The following is a 23,724-nucleotide window of genomic DNA, read 5'->3' as shown; positions in this document are numbered from 1 at the left end:
CAGGGATGGGGTTTTGAGAGAAATTTGGGTGCAGCTACATTACAAAAGCAAGAGTAGCTTCAGCAACCTCATCTTCACAATGTGACAGGTATCCTAACAAGTTCTTCAATGAAAGAAAAAGATTATGACATAGACTGAGTCTAATGAGCTGGAAGTTTATATCTAATCAGAATCATAAAATTATAGTAGATATAAGTTCAGGTCTGGAATCCCGAGTTCAAATCCTAAATCTAGCATGTTCTTGCTTGTTATCTTGGGCAAGTTACTCAACCTCTCTGAGTTCAGTTCCCTAGTCTTTACAAGTAATATGACAATAGTTCATCTCTAGTGTGAGAGCAAGTGGCATAAGGCATGTACAGCTTCATGCCTGGCACACAGCAAGCCCCACTGTTAAAGGGAAAGCATTATTATGGAGATTAAGAGGGATGTCCCAACTCCTGTGGGTGTGATGGTTCTCTCACATTCTACAGACGAGAGAGAGAGAAAGAGAAAAAGAGGAAGAGAGCACATACCACAATTTGGGAAATCTGTCTTAGGAGATTCCTATGAAGAGGCCAGAATGAAAGGCAAGGCCATACTGCCTATGCTCAGAGGCAGAGCTGGGCAGGAGAGCTCTTAGAAAGGTGAAGATGATTTCTGCAGGGAACTACATGCCCAGTAGAGACTGACTTCCCTGTGGAATCAGCAAATCATCTGTCAACTTCCAAAATTCCAAATGAGGAAGGGACTATATGGTTTCCAGGCCCTCCGGACTCATCTTTCTGGCGTGGAGATTTGCCAAAGCCCTCCTTCAGACTGGGCCAGGGGTGAAGGGCTGACTTATGCCACCCAACCCTTGAGAAACAGAGGACTTGTAGCATGTTGGATGTAGCAGTAAAATGTAGACAGGAGCCCATTAGCTCATAGGGCCATATGATGATTCAATGATATAAGGCACATTAAGACATTAACATAGAGAAAGAACTCGGTACAGTGTGTTCATCATGGTTGGTAAACTCTTCACCTTTTGAGGTTCTCCAACTTTTAACTTTCACCCATCACAAAGATGGCCTGACATGTTTTAGGTCATCTTTTATTTTTTCCAACTTTGTGAAGTAATTTTTTATTTAAGTTATCTTGAAGACCCTAATTTTGATTCTACAAAGTGTGCTATTACCATTCAAACTCTGGGTCAAATTTTCTAAGCTTATTTATACATACATATATGCATTTTATCTTACATCTTTTTTTTTTTAATGGCAGTCACACTAATCAAATGTGGTCATATGGTTTGGGAGACCAAATACATTTACCTCTATGACCAAACCAATTAACAGCCTAGAAATGATTTCTGGCTTCTAATCACTTGTTTTGGAGAAGGAACTGGGTAGACTGGCTAACTGAAGTAGTACTTCAGGAAAAACTGAAAAGTGGTAGAGTGGGGAAAAGATGCTAATTGGGAATTAATAGTGTGGATCTGAGGAGATTGAATCATTGTGTGGATACAACCTTCAAGTTGGCCAGATAAAAATAAGAGCACCATGCAGTGATACTCAGAGGATACAACTTGATTAGTTCCTGATTTATTATGTAAGGCTTCCATATTTAAAGTAAAAACCCTTCACATGCTTGCATACTATATAATCTCAACTATATGGCATTCTGGATAAGGCAAAACCATGGAGACAGTAAAAAGACCAGTGGTGCACTCCCAGAGTGCAGGGGAGATGGAAGAATACAGAGGATTTTTTGGGTAGTGAAAATACTCTGTGTGACACTACAATGATGGATACAAGTCACTACATATTTGTCCAAACCCAGAGAACGTACATCAACAGTGAACCTGAATGTAAACTGTGGACTTTGGGTGATAATGACGTGTCAGTGTAGGACCGTGGATCCTCGTGAGTGTATCACTCTAGTGGGGGATGTTGATAGTGGGGCGGCATGGATCTGTGTGGTAGATAAACTGAGTTTTCAGATCAGAAAGGTCAGGTTGACAGGTGTTACTAAAATTTAGATCTTTTTAAATAATGCCATGTCATACCTTAATCAAGCTGAAATTTTGCCCAGTAGCAGAGAAAGCCCATGGAAGTGTGAAATGGTTTTGTTTTTGTTTGTTTTTTAATTTTATTTTAATTGTTGTTCATGCACAATTTTCTGTCTTTTACTCCCATCCCAGGAAATGGTTTGGAATGGAGGTACTTTCAGCCCAGTCAACCCTGGCTCTTGCGGACTTGCTTTGTTAAGCAAATGTCCCTACACCTAGGCAAGGAATGACTCACAGAGACTGTTGGGATAGGGGAGAGGAAAAGGAAGGAGATTTGAGCCTGGAATGCCTAGCCCCTGTGTTTCAAATGAAGATGTTCAGTCCAATTTAATAATGTTTCATTGTTTGATTGGGAAATGCAAAAGGACTACAATTTAAAAACTCTGGGCTGTATCACTTCTAACTATTGATATCATGGAATTGATATGATAGAATTGGTAGCTATTAATTCCAGTTATTGAAGTGTTCTTACGAGATAAAGTCATTATTGTTGAAATTTGTGCTTAGTCGATTTCCTTTTAAACGTGTTATAGTACACAAAACTGAATGGTAGAAATAAAAGCAGATTTAATTTGACTGATTTTTTAGACAGTTCCCAGAAAAACAGACTGATAATTGATGTCTTTTACCAAAAGAAAATACAATGAAACACTTAAAGGGCCATCACTCATTTCAACAATTAAGCTGCACAAAGCAAGCCTGTTTCTCTTTGATCGTCCCAGTGCACACAAGCCTCCGCTTGTTGGTGGTGTTGTTACAGACGTTAAGAGCAGTGGAGGCTTGTGGCTTAGTGGTCACACATTCAGGAGCCTGACTGGATTGGAACCTGCATCCACTGCTGCAGGACTCTAATTTTCACCCATCTGATCTTCCAGCTCATCTGTAAAGTGAAGATAGTAACAGCACCCACCTTATAAGATCATTGTGAAGATTAAATGAACAATGCATATAAAACACTTAAGAAAAGTGCTCAATGCTCAAAATGTATTGCCATCCCCACAGTGGTTTTCAATTCAGGATGAGAAACTGGACGGGGTAAGGGGGAACTGAAATAAAAATTAAAGCACATTTAATCACACCAACCACCTATATTTGTACACCCAAAATATTTACCCTGGGTGTTGGACAATTATAACCTACAGATTTTTGCTATCAGGTTTGTTTTGGATTATGGGTTACACTGTTAGTAACCAGGAATTCATCTGAACAGAGCTGTGAATTTCTGAAAGAGCACAGAAGGATGCAGTTGAGATGGATATGAGGACGGCAGGAACTATGACAGCACAATCACTGGACCAGTGGCCATGAATTATCACCTGAGACAGAGTCTCCATGTTAATAGGCGCTAGCTGGCCTTCCAATAAGAGGACCGGATTTAACTTTGTATTATTTTTCCCAAAGAGTCAGGCAACGTTTTAAAGAATATACAGACTTAAATTCCCACTTTGACCTGTGTATCAAGACACACCAGTGTTTTCTTCCTTTTCTCAAGGAAACTGTGTATTCCACATCAGCTTTTCAGAGTCTGTCCTGTCATGCTGTCAGAGGGCTGAATGGGAAAGTGCCTCCACCCCCTGGCCACAGCCAACCAAACCACATGGATGGCCGAGCCATACTGACCCATCAACCTCTATTTCTTGGGGTTTAAAAATTCTAGGATATTTTTGAACTGTGAATTAAACATTGAGAATTGGGGAGTGACATGCAGCTGAGGAAGGTGGGGTGATGCACATACAGGAAGCAGAATGACACAGGTTGGAAGCCCCAGGATGGAGACAATGGTTGTTGGGCTTCTGGAAGCTTTTTGCATTCCAGCTGCACTTCTTGCCTTTGGTTGCTGGGAGATGCACAGAAACATGCCAGATCTTTCCAGCAAATGCCCCTTTACTCACTCTGACTTGATAGTGTACTTCCTGCAGGGCAGAGTGTTCTAAGCCTTGAGTTCCAGATAGTGCATTTTCCTTAATATAATTATTTTTGTTGGGGAAAATGGACCCTTATAATTTCTTGTTCTGTCATTTACTATCTTCTGAGGAGTGAATGTAGGGACCACAGCAACAGAGTCATTCACTTTATTGAGAAGAGACCTGGAAGAATTCAGAAAGTGAAAGAGCCTCATAAGGATTTGGGAAGAAGAGCTGGCAAAAATACCCAGCAATCAGAATTGCATATGAAAGACTGGGGCCTGGGAGGAAGGAGCAGTAATTTGGGTGGAACCAAGGAGAAGGCAGGAAACCAAGATCAGACAGCAAATGCCACAAGGTTCTCCAGGAAGAGGATTAAGGGGGCAGGTAACAAAGACTGAGCTGTCGATCTGTGAACCATGAGATAGAGGAGCTCACCATATGGTGCAGGAAGATAGCATAGCAGGTTGAAGTAAAGAGGAGTGTTTTTGTCTGCAGGATTATGTAACCACATCTAGGGTATGTGCGGGTATGTGTGCATGTGCATCCACACCACTGAAATTAAAATTAAGATAGACTCCTACCACAGGAATGCCAAAACTTTAGAAAAGGCCTTTGTTAGTGGTTTGAACTAAACTGACTTTGATCTCTTCAGAAGTTTCTTCCTGTCCAAATTCAGGGTTGTGCTTGGTTCCAGCAGAAGGTGCTGTCTTCTGGGGCTGGAGCTCTGGATAGCTCACTTGTGCCCAAACCCAAAGCTCACACTAACCAGGTGGCTTTCAGGAGACAAGCTCATAGATTGCTGAGGGACATTCTGTTGGGGTGCTGGTGCTGGCCAGCTTCACCAAACACACTCAGCACAGTGTGAAAGGGGAGGGGTACAGCCATTTTAGGGGCTGACAAGGTATTTTAATTTCTTTTAAAATCACAAGAAATAAACTTTTACACTGAAGAAAATGCTTTAACACACATTAATATATTCATCCTTATAATCATCACAAGATACAATTTTAAGTCTTTTTTTTCAAAGAGGAAGGAGTTACCCACAGATGTCACTATGCAGCTCTACAGCAGTTTTGAAACTGCTATTTCAAAAAAGAAAAGACTAGCAGTTTGATGGAGATAGGTGGCCCCCAAAGCAGAAAAGAGTGCTGTCGGTGATGGAAAGAGACAACTAGAATCACTAAACTTAGAATCACTAGAATCCTAGTCATGCCTCTTCCCAGCTATGTGGTCTTGGGGAGGTCACTCAACCTGTCTGACTTACAATTTCCACAGAGGTATAATAGGATCAGTAACACTAGCTATCTTGCAGGGCTGTGGTGAGAATTAATATGATGAAATACATGTGAATCCATAGCATGGTCCCTGGTAATCAGTAAAGTTGGAGGCAATGGGGGTAGGGAGAATGAAATGGAAGATAGAGTTGGTGAGGATTAGAAAAAAATGGAAGTTAAGGTTTGAAAAGAAATTAGCTGAGGAGTCACTGTACACACTAGGGATGCCTCCAAGACTTGGAGGATCCCATTTGCTGAAGCCTGCAAGAATAGTCTTAGAAGAGCCTAGGCTAGATGAGTGATGTCCATTCTCATGGGCTCTTCCAGGAATCCCTTCTGATGGCTCACAGTTTCAATGAGTGTTTGCACATAGATGGGTAATGGACAGGCACAGAGTGATGAGCGAAGAACAGAAAATCTAGAGCTGTCATCACTATGGGCAACACACTGTGTCTAATGGCAGAGGCTCAGAGGAAAACCAAGGCATGAAAACTCTGCCTAGTACTTCGGGAGAAAAATGAGAAAGTAAGAGAATAAGATGGTTAACCTCACAAAATATGTTTGTGGTAATGGAGGGGGGACCACTGTATAGACTAGGAATGCAAGTGTTAAGTATCTGCAATCAAAAACCCAAGATCACACATATCTAAACCAAACCTGGTCAATTAAATGCTGCTAAAAGAGCTGTGTGACTTTGGTAAGTTATTTCCACTTTCTGCATCTCATTTCTTCATCTGTAAAATGGGGATAACAGTAGCTACATTACACTGTAAGTATGAGATAAAGCATATAGAGCACTTACAACAGAGCCTGACACACAGTAAGGACTCGAAATGTCAGGTGGTAACATCATCATTACTGCTGTCACAACCACCACCACTACAATACACATGCCATGAAGAGAGATGTTTCTGTCTGTTTTGTTCACAGCCATGTCCTCTGAACCAAGAAGAGTGCCTAGTACATAGGAGACGCTCAATAAATACTCCTTAAATGAAAAAATCCTTAATTATGCCTCTCAGAAAGCAGTTATTATAAAATTGATAACTGGACTTCTGCCAAGATGGAGGCGTAGGTGGAAACACCTTGCGTCCGTGCACAACCAAATCTAAAAACAAAGTTTTAACAACAATAAGCACAACCAAACCACTCAGAAAATCGACAATACGGAGTCCAAAGACAACAAAATGCTCAGCTAAACTGGTAAGAGGAGCAAAGCCAGCAGCGGAGCGGGTCGGAAAAAAAATCCCCCACCGGGTGGTGAGCAAGCAGCCGAAGGCGCAGATCCCAGGTGCTGGCTAGCTACCAGCGGACACAGGGAAGAGGCAAGGCTGGCTGTCTGCAGTCAGTGGAGCATTTGTGTGCAGATAAACCAGTGAAGAGGCGAGCATTTGAGACCACACTATGCAGGGCGGCAGGCTCGCACATTTCCGCTCGGATAAACAGGCCAGGGCGAGTGGTGGGAGGGACTGAGAGAGCAGAGAGGACCGCCTTTGCTCCCTCTCTGACCCCGCCCCCACATACAGCGTCACAAACCAGCGACCTAAGTGGCCCCGTCCTGGTAAACAACTAAGGCTCCGCTCCTCATATGTAACAGGCAGGAACAGACCAAAAATGGCTCAAGAACAACTCAGAGCCCCAGAGCCCATAAATCTAAGTGATGAGGAAATAGCCAAACTTTCAGATGCACAGTTCAAAACACTGGTGATCAGGATGCTCACAGAACTGGTTGATTATAGTCACAAATTAGAGAAACATATGAAAGCTAAACTAATTGAAATGAATGGTAATGCACAGGAAACCAACAGTAATGGAAAGGAGACTGGGACTCAAATCAAGGGAGTAGACCAAAAGGAAGGAAAAAATGACCAAACAAAAAAGAATGAAGAAACAAGAATTCAAAAAAATGAGGAGAGGCTTAAGAACCTCCAGGACATCTTTAAACATTCCAACATTCGAATTATAGGGGTACCACAAGGGGAAGAGGAACAGTCACGAGGGGAAACCCTATTTGAACAAATAATAAGAGAGAACTTCCCCGTTCTGGCAAAGGAAATAGACTTCCAGGAAATCCAGGAAGCTCAGAGAGTCCCAAAGAAGTTGGACCCAAGAAGAAACACACCAGGGCACATCATCATTACATTAGCCAAGATGAAAATGAAGGAGAGAATCCTAGAAGCAGCAAGAGATAAGGGGACTGTCACCTACAAAGGAGTTCCCATCAGACTGTCAGCTAATTTCTCAAAAGAGACCTTACAGGCAAGAAGGGGCTGGAAAGAGGTATTCCAAGTCATGAAAACCAAAGACCTACAACCAAGATTGCTCTATCCAGCAAAGTTTTCATTTAGAATGGAAAGGCAGATAAAGTGCTTCTCAGATGAGACCAAATTCAAGGAGTTCATCATCACCAAGCCCTTATTATATGAAATGTTAAAGGGACTTACCTAAGAAAAAGAAGATAAAAAAAAGATGAACAGTGAAAGGACAGCAAACTCACAGTTATCAACAACCACACCTAAAACAAAAGCAAATTAAGAGGACAGCTAGATCAGGACTGAACCATAGAAATAAAGATCACATGGAGGGTTAGCAACAGGGGAGTGGGAGAAGGAGAAGGGGGGAGAAGGTACAGAAAATAAGTAGCACAGACAGTAGATAGAAAATAGATAGGGGGAGGGTAAGAATAGTAGGGGAAATACAGAATCTAAAGAACTCGAGACAGGTGTTCATGAACTAAAGGGGGGAATGGTGGGGGAGGGGTGTGCAGAGTGGAGGGGAAAGGTGGGGGAATAGAACAAATGTAATGGCATGATCAATAAAAATGTTAAAAAATTAAAAATAAATAAAATAATAAAATAAATAAATAAATAAAAGCTATAACTTCTCCTTGAATGGGATAGGGGTCCAATCTTAGTCCCAGTTCCTTTCTCTGATGTCTGTCCTCTGCTGTCATAAACAGCCACCACACCTGTACTCAGATATGGTTAGGAGGTAGGTGATCACTGACAATCAAGGAGACAGGTGTTTCAGAAGTTGCTGAGGACAGAAGTCATAGTGCAAAAGAATAAGACATGGGTGCATGGGGAGGGAGTGGAGGCAGCCAATCTCAAAAGAGTGTTCTGATTCTCTGGCTATATTCAATGAATAAAGAACAGAGAAAGAAGGGTAAAGATCACAGGAAAAAAATGTAAGAATACAGGATATATCAAGTGTGCTCCTCATCTAAAGGAATAGGCATGGGGGACAGGAAAGATCAGAGACTTTCAGTACCTTCCAGATATGAACAAAAAATGTAGCAAAAATACTTCATGTTCTTAGAAATACAATAGTAATTGAAGTACCAAAATGTCATTGTGAGTGTAAGATCTTCAGACATTTCTTCACAAGATGTGGTACCATCAGCAGTACAGACAGAATTATTTTTCTGCTAATAAATTATCCTAAAAACACACTAAAATAAATATATAACAGGCAGATCAAGACTGTGGATTCACATATATTATTGCTTCAGGTAGTGTAAAGAAAAAGAAGAGTCATCTAAATCAACTAAAGAAAAATATTTAAGATAGTATAAAGTAGATATATACATAGCCAAGATAAACAGGTTCATGAATAACTAACATTTAGGAAACTTAGCCAAGGTTGTACTTAACCCTGTTGCAGCTTGAAGTTTGAGCTAAATGAGCTGACATCAGAACCTTGGAGAGCAGCACACAAGTGCTAAGTGTCTAGTGGGGCCTTAGTGGAACAAGCCACAGCCTAATCCTCAGTGGCCTCCTTAGTGACACTCAGGCCCTCAAGGACTAGAAGGAAATCTCACCAAGAGGAAGAATCTGAACTCTTCTGTTTGTGGGGCATGTTAACTGAGAGTTATAAGGAGGGAAGTCAGAAGGTTTTTTGTGTCTTTAAGAAAAATGCCAACAGCAGCTGAAAAGTACAGAGTGTCACTGAGACCACTAGCTTTCCACCAGAATTGTTCTCCCAATTGCACTGAGGCATGGCCATATGACTAAATTCTCTCTAGCAGTGAGCAAGCAGAAGTGATGGGTGCCACTTCTGAACTAAAACTTTTAAGAAGTAACTTGTGCCTCCAATATACTCTTTCTCCCTCCACCATCTGAATGTATACAAAAACAAGGCCATAGGAATTAATGGAGCTACATAAGATGAAAGGAACCTAGGTCCCTCAACTACCATATGGAGAACGTGGGTGAGGCCAGGAACACCCACCTTGTACTGTTACATGAGTGAAAATGAGGCTTCTGCAGTGTCTGAGCCAGTATACATTTGGGGTGTGTGTTACAGAAGTTGAATGCACACAAGCTAACGAAGCAGCTTAGGTGCCCTGACCACCACACAGATCAACCATTCCTGGCTTGGGGTGTGATCAGAAAGAGGAGACCGTCTAAGACCTTCATTTACTCCATCCCTTCTTTGCGTAGTTAACTTGTCCTTTAGGTGTGGCTCAAGAGTCACTTTGTTATGGAAGCCTTCACTGCCTTCAGTGAGGGCCTCTTTGACTCTCACAGTACCCATCAGACTCAGTGGCACTTACATCTGTGTGCTTTTTGATTAATGTGTACACCCCCATGGGATTTCAAAGTATGCATTTTTCAAAATTCATAGGTTGATACACTTATTTCTGCCCTTCACTGAAGAATTTAGGGCTACAGTGTAGCAATGTCTGCAACTTGCTTTGAAATGCACTAAGAATGGGTTAACCTGGAGACAAACAGATAGATATGTGATAAAGCACATACAGTGCATTACCATGTTAATTGTAGAATCCAGGCAATGGGTATTATGGATGTTCATTATATAATCCAATTTTTCTGAACTAAAATATTTTATAATAAAGTTTTTAGAGAAAGGTTCAGTGAGATTAGGAACCATGCAAATATTACATAATCAAACTAGGTAGTACACATCTGCCAAATTACAGATTTCAAGCACAATTTGAGCTCCAGGAATCACTTGACAACCAGTGGGGTTAAATTCCTGGGAAGTGTCATGGTTGGCAAAGCTGGAGACAAGAAGTCATAAAAAACAGAGAATGAAAGATAACACTATTTTATTTTTTCATTGTTTATTCTAATACAGTTGTCCCCATTTACTTTTTGATGGGCAATTGGGCTATTTCTAACACTTAGCTATTTTTGTAAATAGCATGGCTATAAACTTGGGGTACATAAGTTATTTTGAATTGTTGTTTCAGGATTCTTAGTCCCAACAGTGGAATTGATGGGTCACAAGGCTGTTCCATTTTTAATTTTATGAGGAAATTTCATACTGTTCTTTACAGTGGCGGCACCAATCTGCATTCCCACCAGTGATGCACTAGGGTTCCCTTTTCTCCACATCTTCACAAGCACTTGTTGTTTATTGATTTATTAATGATAGCCATGCTGACAGGTGATAGCTCTTTCTGGTTTTAATTTGATAGCTAGTGATGTTGAGCATCTTTTCATATGCCTATGGACCCTCTCTGTATGTCCTTCTTGGTTTCTATTCAGGTCCTCTGCCCATTTTTTAATTGGATTGTTTTCCTGGAGTGGAGTCATATGAGTTCTTTATATATATTTTTAGAGTAAACTCTTGTCCAATGTATCATTGGCAAATATGGTCTCCCATATGGTTGGTTCCCTTTTCATTTTGATGATGATTTCTTTAAATGTGCAGAAGCTTTTTAATTTGGTGTAGTCCCATTTGTTTATTTTTTTCCTTTATTTCCCTTGTCCTAGGAGATACATTAGCAAAAATATTGCCACGTAGGATGTCTGAAATTTTACTGCCTATGTTTTTCACTAGAACTTTTACAGTATCATGACATATATTTAAGTCCTTTATCCATTTTGAGTTTATCCTTCTATATGGTGTAAGCTGGTGGTCTAGTTTCATTTTTTTTTCCATTTCCAGTCCAATTATCCCAACACCATTTATTGAAGAGGGATGTTTACTGAAGATGAGGTGTTTACTGAAGAGGAAGTTGGGATGTTATCTCAACCCCCCATTGTATGCTCATGCCCCCTTTGTCAAATATTAATTGACCATAGAGACATGGATTTATTTCTGGGCTCTCTATTCTGTTCCATTTTTTCTTCTATGTGTTTGTTCTTATGCCAGTATCTGGCTGTTTTTATTACAGTGACCTTGTAGTATAGTTTGACATCAGGTATTGTGCTCCCTCCAACTTTATTCTTCTTTCTCAGGATCACTGAGGCTACTCAGGGTCTCTTCTTGGTTCCCGAATAAATTTTTGGTTTATTCTAGATCTGTGAAATATGCCATTGGTATTTTAATGGAATTCCATTGAATCCATAGATTGCTTTGGGTAGTATACACATTTTAATTATCTTAATTCTCCCAATCCATAAACACAGTATACGTTTCCATATATTTGTATCTTCCACAATTTCTTTCTTCAGTGTTCTATAGCTTTCCAAGTACAGGTCTTTTACTTCCTTGGTTAAATTTATTCCTAGGCCCTTTATTTTTCTTGTTGCTATAGTCAGTAAATGGGTTTTCTCTCAGTTGCTCTTTCTGATACTTCATTGTTGGTATATAAAAATGCCATCAATTTCTGAATATTAAATAAGTGAATAATACATCTGACCACTCTGTAACAACAGTTCTAGAAAGCATGTATCTCCAAGTCAGCCAGACATGCCAAGAGGCCCTGCTCTACTGAGATGATCCTTCCAGGCAATCCTCTCAGGAAAGCAAGCTCTCTAAAGTTTCCTTTTTAAAAAGTTCTGAAACAAAGCTTTCTCATTTGGCTCTCAATGGCTTTCACATTTGCTTTCTCCTTTTCATTTCCACAGGTCTTAGCAAAATGCTCACATCACTCACTGATCAGTTCACCAATTATCATGGTGCTCCAGAGCATGTTTTTCTGGGCCAGATCTGACACAGTGGACCTGGGGGAGGGGAAGTGTGAACAGGATGGCCCACAGGTCATCTACTTCACCTGTGGGAGGGGGACAGTAACCAGCCTGCTGCATTCTTCCCTTTAAGGGGATTGTTCTATCTGCCTAACTAGACCGCAAAATGTTAACAATGGGCATATAAATATAAAACCATATTAACATGAAACCACGATTGGCAAAACTGGAGTGGAAAAGGTATCTAAAGTATTCTAAAGTATCACAGAGGTTTTTATTATCTTAGTTGCTTTCATGGCATATGTCATCATCTGTGATTTATTTGATGCCACATCCCAAGTCTGAAACAGAACTCTCAATTATTATAATAGTTTCCATGGAAACGTATCATCTATTCTCCCTCATTCCCTTACTGTTTCCCAGTGACCCACTCTCCCACCTCTCCACGAGGCCCTCTGGAGCTTCCATTCCTCACCCACCCCTGCAACCACAACCTTCTCCATGAGGCCCTCTGGAGCTTCCATTCCTCAATCAAAAACTCTTCAACCCACCTTGTTAACTTATGAGGTAACAAGGCCAAGAATAAAAATGCACATTGTTAAATTATAACAAGTATAATTTAACATTATACTTGTTAAATTAGTGTACAGACATTGGAAAGATGCAAATTAAATGAGCAAAAGTGTTATTGTATGAGGGCAGTAGCACTGAGTGGACATGAAAAGAGTGAACCTGGGTGGGAGCAAGACTCCTCAATATATACCCTTTAAATAGAATTTTAATTATGAACCATGAATATATTGCTTACTTAAAAAGTATGATTTTTTAAAGCTTACCAACAGCCTCAGCTTATTAGAACCTCTTCATTTAGGCTACTTTCTTCCTTGTCATCATGGAAACCACCCATCTTTGGGGTCTAAATGCCTCTCTGTTCTTCTTAGCATTTTAAATCCTTTGACCCCATCAATTTGTCTTTCATACCCAGGCCTCCAGACTCCTTCTTTCCCACCCAGGTTACAACCCTCTTCCTGCTTTGACTTCCTTCCAATCCAGTCCAGACACTATTTGCATTCTTCTATTCATCCCACTTTTACTGGGAACCTGCTAGAAGCAGGCTCCATTGGCTCAGCACTGGGCATCCCTCATCCAAGAATCCTTACCTACCTTATTATCCCTATTACTGTAATTTCCTGGTTCACTGATTCTCTAAGCTCTGCCCTTAGCTCAATCCATTTCCACATACAGGCTGTTCAAAGCTGCTGGCAAAAAAGCCCGCAGAAGTGTGGACCATTACTATTGCCAACTGCTTATTTAGTACTCGGGGCTGCCCAGTAACCTTACTGCACATTCCTGTTCTCAACTCCCATTCCATGGGAGGCTCTTCCAACCACGGGTCAGATCCCTGACTCTATGCCAGCAGATGACCTTTGACTGAGAAAAATCTGTGCATTCAGCCTAGGCCCTGAATTAATTCAATCCATAGGCACTGGAAGTAGAGTGGTAACACGACACAGAAGGTCCCTGCTCTTGTGGCAGTCGGATCTTAGGCGGAGAAAAAAAGACAAACTAATAAACAAACAAGAAAAGTATCATCTGGTGGTGGCATGCCATATGAGTTGAATATAATGAAGAATGAGTGAATGACTCTCTGAGAAGGTGGTCTGGGAAGGATTCTCAGAAGAGGGGACATCTAAATTCAGATGGGGATTACAAGGAGCCAGCCATGCATCACAAATGCTCTAAAGCAGGAAGGAGCTTTGTATGTTTCAAATCCCAAGAACCCTTATTGTGGCCCAAGCACACTGGGTAACAGGAGAAGAAAAAAAGTCATCAAGCAGAAATTACATCAAGGATTATCATAAAGAATGATGTCAGCCAAGGACATAGTATAGAGTTTACTCTAATTGTGACCAGATGTCGTTGGAGTGTTTTAAGTAGAGGCATGTCTTGACCTAATGCAGTATTTTAAAAAATGATCACAGCTGCTAAGTATAATCAAGGTATATTAACTATAGGTCACAAATGTGGAAGCAGGGAAACCACATAGGAGTTTCTGCAGCATCCAGATAGTATATATGGTTTAGGTTAGGGTCTCATTAGAAAAGATGGGGAGAAATCGGTTCATAACATGCTTTGGAGAAGCAGGTGTCAGGACTCACCAACTGATTGTACATGCTGGGGTATATGCCATTTGAAAAGAACTTAAGGATAACTCTCAGGTTTTTACCTAAGCTACAGAGGTGGGAAAGAAATTTACATTTTTACATACCTGAGTTCATGGTATGAGGTTTATACTTCTGGCACAGAAAGAGATTAAAAGTCTCAAAACCACACTAAACAAGCCAGGAATACTCACAACACCATCTCAACTTCAGTAAAACAGCCTCTCCCAGTATCTATAAAACCATCCAGAATGGCACTATGAGTCCCAGTGCTGTCCTTCAACTGTGTTACTATGTGGAAGGAACTGCCTCCATTCTTGGCTGCAAGAGTGATTTTTTTCCAAAAAGCAAATCGGATTGCATGACATTTCTCTGCTTAAAAACTTTCAGTGCCTCCCCACTGCATTATGAATAAAAATCCAAACTCCCCATCAGAGTTCACAGGCTGTGCATGATCAGGCCCTGCCCATCTCTGCAATTTCACATCCTACTACCTCCCTTACTCATGACATTTTGGCCCCACACTTTCTGATGGTGCCTAGAATGTGTCAAGCCCTCTCCACCCCAGGACCTTTGCACGTGTTGTTCTCTCCTAGCTCTTTGAATGCATGGCTGGTTCATTCTCATCCTCACATCTCAGTTTGTATGTCACCTCTTTAGGCAATTGGAGTGGGTCCTCTCTTGGTTTGTCTGCGACACAGCACTCTACTCATTTCCTTCAGTGTTCACCACAAACTGTAGTGTAGACCTGTTTACTTTTTACTCCCTCCCTCACTAGAATGCAAACCCCACATGAGCAGCAAATGTCTTTGCCTTTGCTACTCCTTTCTTCTGGAGCAGGTATCGCCACCCAGCCACACTATACCTTGCCAAAGCTGCCTTTCCCAAGCACCATCAGGAAGTTAAAATCACTCAGCTTCATCCGGTCCCTGTTCCCATTGTTGTCAAATTTGGCTGTGGTGTTGGTCGTCTTTTCTTCTGGAGCCTTGGCTCCCTGGCCGATCTTGGCTCTCTGGAGGGGGAAGCACACAGACACATCATTAAGGTTTGAGGATGCCTTCGTGGGAAAACACATGTAGACACTGCACACTGTGGTTCCTGTTACTCATGGTCCACCTCCACCCTTGTGAAAAGCATGGCCCGTATCTATTCTGTAAGGCCTAAATCTGGAGACTATCCTTGACACCTCTAATTCTCTTGTAGCCCTCATATTCACACCAGGAACAGTCACGTTTTCCTCCTAGCTGCCTCCAGAATTCATCTTCCTTTTGTCTCTACCAACATCACCCCCTACCTCAGTTCCCTCAACACTGGGATTCCCATGCAGCCAGAACAAGCTTTCACTTCCTTATACCCAACCGAGTCACCACCTGCTTAAAATGCTTCATTGGTGACCCATTCTTTTTAAGATAAAGACTTCAGACTTTTGCTAGCCAATATGGGACAGGGTATTAGCCAGCAAATATCTGGGTGCTCCCTAGTTCTCCAATCTCATCACCTCTTAGATCCTTCTTCCCTACAACCCAGCTTCATTCTTTCACCTCCCACCTCGGGGCCTTTGCAAGTGTTCCTGCTGCCATGTGGATAGCTATTCTCTCACCTTCTTTCTCCAACTTAGTTACCCCCAGTTTCACTTCCTCAGGGAAGCCCTCCTCGATTCCTTGGATCTGAAACAGTTGTCCCTACTTGCTCTCTTCATCCATTTCACTTCCCATTTGTATTGGATGATAACTGCCTGTTCACTTGTTTCCCCCAGTGCACTGAAAACTCTGAGGGCATGGATTATATCTCATTCTCCACAATTTCCCTAGTATATTTCAACTAAAATAGTTTCTGGCTCCATGGGTAAATGAATGGGCAAACGAGGCCCATGTGTGTCCTCAGTGCATTGGGTGATGGGCCTGCTTATGGGAGTAGCAGAACAGTGACTCAGATGGCAGCAAATGCTCCCGAACAAGGACAGAATGGGAGACCAGCAGTTGCCAGAACCTTGTTACTGATTTGCTTCTAGGAGTGAGAAACTTGTGGCATTAAAAGCTGTTTACAATCCTGACTCTGGGGTTATGATCCCAAGTTCACAATGCTCCTTTGCCCAACATCACAGACCTTTCTATCTCTCTCATAGAAACAGCCAAAGGCCACAGATAACCTGGTCCTCCTGCATTCTCTGATTTCAGTCCCTTCTCCTGCTGCCACCACACCGGCCTCACTGCTGTTCTCTGAAAGCACCAACCACACTCTTGCCCCAGGACCTTTGACTTGCTGTCTTCCAAGCCTGGAGCTCTTCCCAGAGAACTCCCTCACCAGAAAAGAGCCTTTCACCAAGTGCCCAACATGAAATAGCTCTCAGCAATCTCTCTCCCCTTATTTACTTCATTTTCTCCGTCTCTTGTCACTACCTTATATATTTACTTGTTTCTTAATTTATAGTCTTTCTCCCCACACTAGAAAACAAACTGCATGTGAATTGCCCGGTGCAGAGAGGCACGCAATTATATTTGGTGAAAGAACTTTTCCAAATTTCAGTCGCCTTTTCAAGGAAATGAGTTAATCACATGAGACAATACATTACAAAGTTCTCAGCACCATGCCTGTCACTTAGTAGACGCTCAGTGAATGGTAGGTATTATTATTGTTGTATTGTTTGCTTTTATTTTGAAGACAAAGTGGCAACAAAAAACTTCCCAGGGTTTTCAATATCATGGAACATTCATTCATTCAAGAAGTACTTATTGAGTGCCTGCTACATGCCAGGTATTGCCCTATATTTGGAGGATCCATCAGGGAGGAAAGCAGATAGCCATGCTTAAAGAATTTGCATTCCAGCAGGAACGGGGTCTTCTATCCTATGTCCAAAATGTACTTTGGAGTTACCGAGGAAAAGAATTTGGAGTCACAGCAGAAAGAATCTTTAGGGCACAAAGAATAAGACACATTCAAAGAACTAAAATGCTATTCCATCTGGCTGGAGCAGAGTGCAAGGCAGACATAGCCTGGGATGCAGCCAGAAGGTCAGGAGGACATTGCAAGCCCCATCAGGAAGATTCAGCTGATTCTGAGCACACAGGGTTTTCACAAGGCTATGGTGTGAGCCTATCACATGGAGGAGAGCACTCTGGGCTTAACAAAGAAAGCCATTTACAGGAGATGAGTTTGGAAACCATTATGAAGTGACTGCAGTCATCAAGGTAGAAGTGGCAGGGCCTGAACTTGGTGTCTGCAGTGTGGATGGAATGAGGCGGGCCCATCTGGGGACACAGACTGGATGTGGACTGGGTGAGGGAGGTCAGGAATGAAAGACAACTCTGCTGTTTGGAGCATCTGGGAGGACAGTGGTGCTTTCCACTGAGGAAAGGCGGAGGAGGAGCAAGTGTGGGCCAAAAGGTGAGAAGACGTCACAAGTCTGATTTCAAAGTCATTGAGAGTCCCCCTTCCCTATATATAGTGGCTTAAAACTGCAAGGTTTATGTCTTTCCCATTGGTCAGGTTCCATTTGTCATGCTGATGAAGCATCCACCATTGCTTTCTTTCTGTAACTAAGGTTGAAAGGTTGAGGTGGATACAGTGAAATGAAATCTTAGGTGTACAGCTCTGTGAATTCTGACAAATGTATACATGCAAGTAACCCAAACACCAATCAAGATACAGCACATTCCCACCACCCTCAGGAGGTTCTCTCGGGCCCCTTCCCAGTCCATCCTCCTCCCACACAGGGAATCTCTGCTCTGACTTTGATCCTCAAATGTTGGCTTTGTTTGTTCTTGAACTACACCTAAATGGAGTGATAGAATGTGACACAATAAGAAATATATATTTGGTTTCTGTCCCTGGTGTTGCTGACACAGAACTCCTGAAACCCTTGCAATTTCCTCATCGATAGGGGTGCTGGGAAAATCTTTTATTCTACTATTTGGCCTTTGTTCTCAGTTCCTAGCATGGAGCTCCTAAATCCCTTGGAATTACCTGGGTAACAGCAGCATTTTTTTTCTAAAAGGGGACTCTCGGTGGGCTCCAGAATGTCTCCTGGATGGAGGCTGATCTAAGAAGGACCAGACTATGACTAGAAAGTTGGAGCTTTCAGCCCCTATCTTCTGGAACTGGAGATCAAGTAAATAATCGATCATTCTGACATGATGAAGTCTCATAAAATTCCATAAACTATGTGGTTTCAAGAGTTTCTGGGCTGGTGGATATAGCCACAAGCAGGGAGGATAATGCACCCCAACTCCACAGGAACAGAAGCACTTGTACTTGGGACCCCTCTGGACCTTGCCCCGGACAGCTGTTCATCTGTATCCTTATCATGGGATAAACCAGTATAACAAAAGTGTTTCCTTCAGTCTTGTGAGCAAATTACTAAACCTGAGGAGGGGTCCTGGAAAGCCCTGATTAGTAGCCAAGCCAGACAGAGTACAGGTAACCCGGAGTTCCAGGTACTGGAGTTACATCCTCATTCCCCATCCAATCGGAGTTATGCAGTTCTGACTAATTACAGCAGCTCTATTCTGACCAATCAGTACAGTGACTTTGGAATAATCAAACTGTGAGGATTTGGAGTCTTAATTTTTGTAAGATGGACCAATCAAGGGGTGGGGATTTCTGTATATAAGCTGGCTCCCCTTTGGCTCAGAGAAGAGACCTTCTACCAAAGACTAAAGACTATGTTTCCCAGGCTAGAGCTGAAACACCAAAGATGTCTTGCCAGAGCAGAGCAGACCATTACAGAGTAGACCACTGCGGAGCAAAGCAACTGTATCGCTGTTGAGCTATCTGCACCAAATGAAGTCTCCTTCTTCACTGCACCCCAAATTGAACATTCCTGTTGGCAATGAGTTGGTGCCAACAACCATTAGCCTCAACAACCAGTGACCTCATGCCTAGCAGGTTCTCCATCAGATTAAATATTTTAAAATTGAGGCCCAAATTAAAACTATCCTCAGTCTTTCTGGGTTGGATATGTCTTGAGAAACAGGAACACACTAATGGTTACCTTTTCATGTCTGTGATTTAGAGGCCTAAAACCCAGTGTTCAAAGAGAAAACAAATAGACTGCACTTCTGAGCAGAGAGCTCTGTCTTTTTTCAGACTCTGCTGGGTAGAGTGAAGGCACCTCAGCAGCCAGCCTCCAGCGTTTCATTTCAGATGACTAACGCCTGTCCTGGCTTAAGCTAGACTCCTCGGACCACCCCCACCCCTTCAAGGAGCTCCCACAGCCCTCCCCATACATGCTATTAACATCCCAATTTTTCTTTTACCAATGAGGAAACTGAGGCCCAGACAGGTTAAGCCACTTTCTTACACTTTCCTGCTGGTACCCAGCCTCAGGCACTAGGAGTTCCTGACCCACAAGCAGCCCTTTCCAAGCCCAGGAGCATGTTCTGAGCTTTATTTGAAGGGGGAGCTGATAATGATAATGACAACCTGACATTTGAATGTTGTAACATGCCAGATGCTGTTCTAAGTGCATTATCTCATTCAATCCTTACACAACCTTATGAGGTAAAAAGTGCTAAGTCCCCCATTTTACAGAAGGAAAATTAAAGGTTCAGATACTGAGTAACTTGTCTACTCAGCAAGGAGGGGGCAGAGCTGGGATTCAAAGCCAAGCAGCCTGGATCTGAAACCACTGGCACAGAATAGGCTACACTGCACAGATGCAGGCCCAGGTGTCCTACCAACACCCTGTGGGACACTCCTCTCTACATCTGGGCTGCTTGTCCAGGACACCTGTGATCCTGCCTATGGGCTCATGTCCTGGTTACAAGAGAAGCACAGCCCACAAGCAGGGCAACTTGGAAGTGCTGGCAAGTTTATTTCCCTGGAAGCAGCACGTAGCCACAAGTGAAGGGAGCAAGTAGATACTTCAGCTTCCTGTCCCTAGACTGGGAAGCCTTGTAGCACTCAACTCCCAGCTGGATAAAACCCCGGTTACCCACAGTGGTAACTTGCTTGAGAAGGCATGCTCTTCTGGCTGACTTCCTTTCCCTGTACCACTTCCCCACGACTCTTTGGTGCCTCCAGGGAGCTCCTCCACAGAAACCACCTGCACTTGAATCCTTATGGTCTGTTGCTGGGGACACTCAAAGTGGGACAACGACCAGCTGTGGGGTGTAAGAAAGTGGCTTAACCTGTCTGGGCCTCAGTTTCCTCATTGGTAAAAGAAAAATTGGGATGTTAATAGCATTTATCATTCGGAGTTGTCATAAGGATTAAATTGAATGAGTTAATATGCCTAAAGTACTTAAAAATAATAAATAGCACATAGACAGCATTTTATTAAACTTAACAATTCTAAGAAAATTTTAAGAAAAATGTCAGAAAACCCATTCTGAACCATCTAAAATGGTGCCTTCCTTTCCCTGGCCCATCAGCAAGCCCTCAGTCAGGAAAAAAACAACAAAAAAAGCCCCCCCAAAACAGAGCTCACACCGAATGTCCAAAACAAATCACTCATAATAACTGCACCCCACTCACCCTACTTTGAAATTCTCTTATCCCAATCTCAGCAGTTCGATTTTACCATCACTCAGAATTTCTCTATATAAGAGACTTAAAAGCAATTTCTGAGTCATTCTGGGTGCTAATTGGTTACTGCATAGAGATTACATTTCTCATGTTCAAGGTCAAGTGAAACTCCACTATATGTCCAAGAACGATTTCAGTCTGTTGGAAATTTTTTAAAGCAACTACTATGGTATGGAGCAGTGATAATCTAGGCATTAACAAGTGTCTGTGGGCTCTTGCTAGAAGTAAAAGGGGCACATTTTATTGTATGCAGACAAAATACTCCTTCACTTTAAGCCTGTAACTGGCCCAGATAAATACTCTGTTCATGTAGGAAATATGTTCCTTGGTGTTCTGAAATGCCACTCTAGCTGACCTAGGAAAGAAGAAATCATTTTGCAATTGAGACAAGAAAATACTGGCCTTTTTTTTGCACCCACAGTAATACATTTTAACACAGTAGTAAATGGATACATCATCAGGAAGGTGAGGGAAAGAGATGGAAAAAATGTTCTCTGGAAGGCCTTGTTTTTATCAAATAGTGTCCAGTTCTCAGTTCTACTGGGTGGAGAGTCCTTCCGTCAACTCCTTGGGTCTTAAGCCGGGTATACAGGAATGACCCTCAGCCACCAAGTTCAGTGGAGAATGACACACACGTAGCTCAAGGCCAGCATGCTTATTCTACTCGTTTCCAGGAAGGAATATCCCACTTGGTCAGAACCATCGCCATAATCCAGGTTTTGTGGAGGGCACAGGCTCAAGGCAAGGGTCAACACTCAAGTGCCATTCCTGTCAAGTTCAGGGGGAAACTAACATGGCTCTTGAAATAAATGGCAAAATCCTTGCCAAGGCTAGCACAGCCCTTCTACTTGGACCTCCTCCTCTCTCCCCAGCCTTACTTCAACTCACCTTTGGCTCTCCCTACACTGTCCTTCTGTCAGGCTCACATAGCTACTATATCTCCCCACCACAGGGCATTTGCACATGCTGTCTTCTTCGAATGGAATGCTTTTTACCCCTCCTGACTAGGTTAACTTCCACTGTTGTTTTCTCAATAACATCATCCCTGTGCTGTCAAAGTTACACTTCCCTCTTATGTTCTCAAAGTACCATGGACCTCACTTCCGCAGAACTTTACCTGGTTATATTTTTTATATTTGCTTGTGCGATTATTTGATGAATAACAATGATGGTAATCTATTTTGCTTTTAGGTATTGAGTACATTTTTTCAGAGTCAGTAGGCCATCACTACTTATCTAGAATTGGTAATTTTCCCATCAGACTCAGTATATCAAGTTTACATGAACAAAGTCATGTTTCCCCTCATGAAACAACTTTAAAATCACTCAGTACACAAATAATGAAAGAACTAAAATCCATCTTCACAAAACATTTGCTTTGTAAAAGTAGGATGTGTCCTACATACCAGTTAACTCTCAAAAAGATGGAAGTGGGGTTTATTTGGCCCTACAGAAGGGAAGGAGTTTATCTGAGGCAAAAGCAGAGCCAGCACTAGAGTCAAAGGTCATAGCCTAGGTCAGGGCTCTTATTCTTTGAAAGATACACTCACAGGTATTTCATAAAGTCACCAGCACTGTGAATTCCATTTTTCAACAGTATGGCACCATTCTGCCAACATATCCAAATCCAAATTCTATCCCTCAGCAAAATTAGTTGACTCAGCCTCCAAAATACATCACTATTCTGTCCACTTTTATTTACTATCACTACCACCCCAGTCCAAGCCACCACCAAAATGACCTGGGCAGAGTGAGCACTTTCAAGAAAAAGTCCAAATCTGAATGAAGACAGAGAGGCGGGAACACAGGGCAAGGAACACTTAACTGAAGTCTTGGAGGATAAATAGGAGTTTTCTGAGAGACAGAACATTGCAAAGGCACAGAGTCATGAAAGGCCTTGGAATAAACCACACCATATATTTCTGTGGCAGAAAAACAGCACAGAGACAGACTCAACCAGTTCCCGTAGATGCAGAAAGAAAGAAAGACATCTCACCTCAAATTTCTGCCGCAGTTCCTCATTGCCCTCGCTTCCTTCTGGTGGCACAGGCACGTTAAAATACTCGCCCTCCTCCTGGCTCAGCAGCTTAAACCTAAAGAGAGACAAGGGGCCAGGAGCAATTCCATTACTCTGCTTGACAGTATTTTGTTGGCAGAACAAAAGAAAAAGCCTAGGAAAAGCTCTATTTTAAATAACATGTGAAAGGTTTTTTTCTTCTGGGTGTGTGTGTGTGTGTAGCCAGTATGCTATATATTTTTATTTTTGTAACTATTCCATGGACATCAGAAAAATGTATATTCTGTGTTTATGGGATGCAGCTCTCTCCCTACATACACACAACACTACTGTCTTAGTTGTATCACTCAGCACTGCATATTTTCACCTGTTTTTTTTTGCCCATTAAGTGTTCCTTTATTCTGAAGGAACTCTATGAAGACCTCTGCTGCCTATGTGTTCCTACCACACTCCCCAGCATTGTGACTATATTTTATTTCATGCATATTGCCAGCGTGCTGTCCTGGCACTAAGGCATCTGGATGACTGTGAACGTAACTCCACAATGCTGTTTTTCTTTTCAGGAGTCACACTGATACAGCACTAATCGGATGTGTGGAAAAAAACATAGCTTCTTTATATTTTGTAATGGACCTTGTACAGTTTCATGACATCTTGTTGGCCAAGCACCAGGGGACTGGCACTGCGTGTGGTGCCTTCTGGCTTTCACTGCTGCAGTGGCCCATCTTGCCTGGTCCCAACTAGAGTTGTGGCATCATTTTGGATTTAGGCTGGAGTCCTGTCCCTGGCCTATGGCCTCTGGTTGGGAGGTTCATCCATACCATGTCCTCTTTGTCCCACCCCCAGGCCACTGCCAGCCCCACCCACTCGGCATTTCCATGACCTGTCATGACAGAGAGCCAGGAGCATGGTCTCGGAGTCCTTCCTCT

At 42.3% G+C, this 23,724-nt stretch overlaps 1 protein-coding gene across 3 annotated transcripts in view; it reads right to left on the bottom strand.

Annotated features, from left to right (window-relative positions):
- PRKCB (protein kinase C beta) overlaps positions 1-23,724 on the bottom strand; it is a 345,649-nt gene that overhangs the window by 67,660 nt on the left and 254,265 nt on the right. For all 3 annotated transcript variants that reach the window (XR_008392698.1, XM_053671475.1, XM_053671474.1), the window contains exons 8-9: positions 22,775-22,871; positions 15,119-15,265 (exon numbers count right to left, since the gene is read on the bottom strand). Coding sequence is in view for 2 of the 3 variants with exons in the window: in XM_053671475.1 (XP_053527450.1) it covers positions 15,119-15,265; positions 22,775-22,871 (244 nt within the window). In the remaining variant the exon portion in view is untranslated. The remainder of the gene's footprint in view (positions 1-15,118; positions 15,266-22,774; positions 22,872-23,724) is intronic.

This window comes from Artibeus jamaicensis, unplaced genomic scaffold (genome assembly GCF_021234435.1).
Source record: "Artibeus jamaicensis isolate MK-2021 breed Jamaican fruit bat unplaced genomic scaffold, CSHL_Jam_final contig_700, whole genome shotgun sequence".
Taxonomy (NCBI): domain Eukaryota; kingdom Metazoa; phylum Chordata; class Mammalia; order Chiroptera; family Phyllostomidae; genus Artibeus; species Artibeus jamaicensis.
Note: the sequence above shows the minus strand (reverse complement) of the source record. Positions and strands in the feature narration are given on the sequence as shown.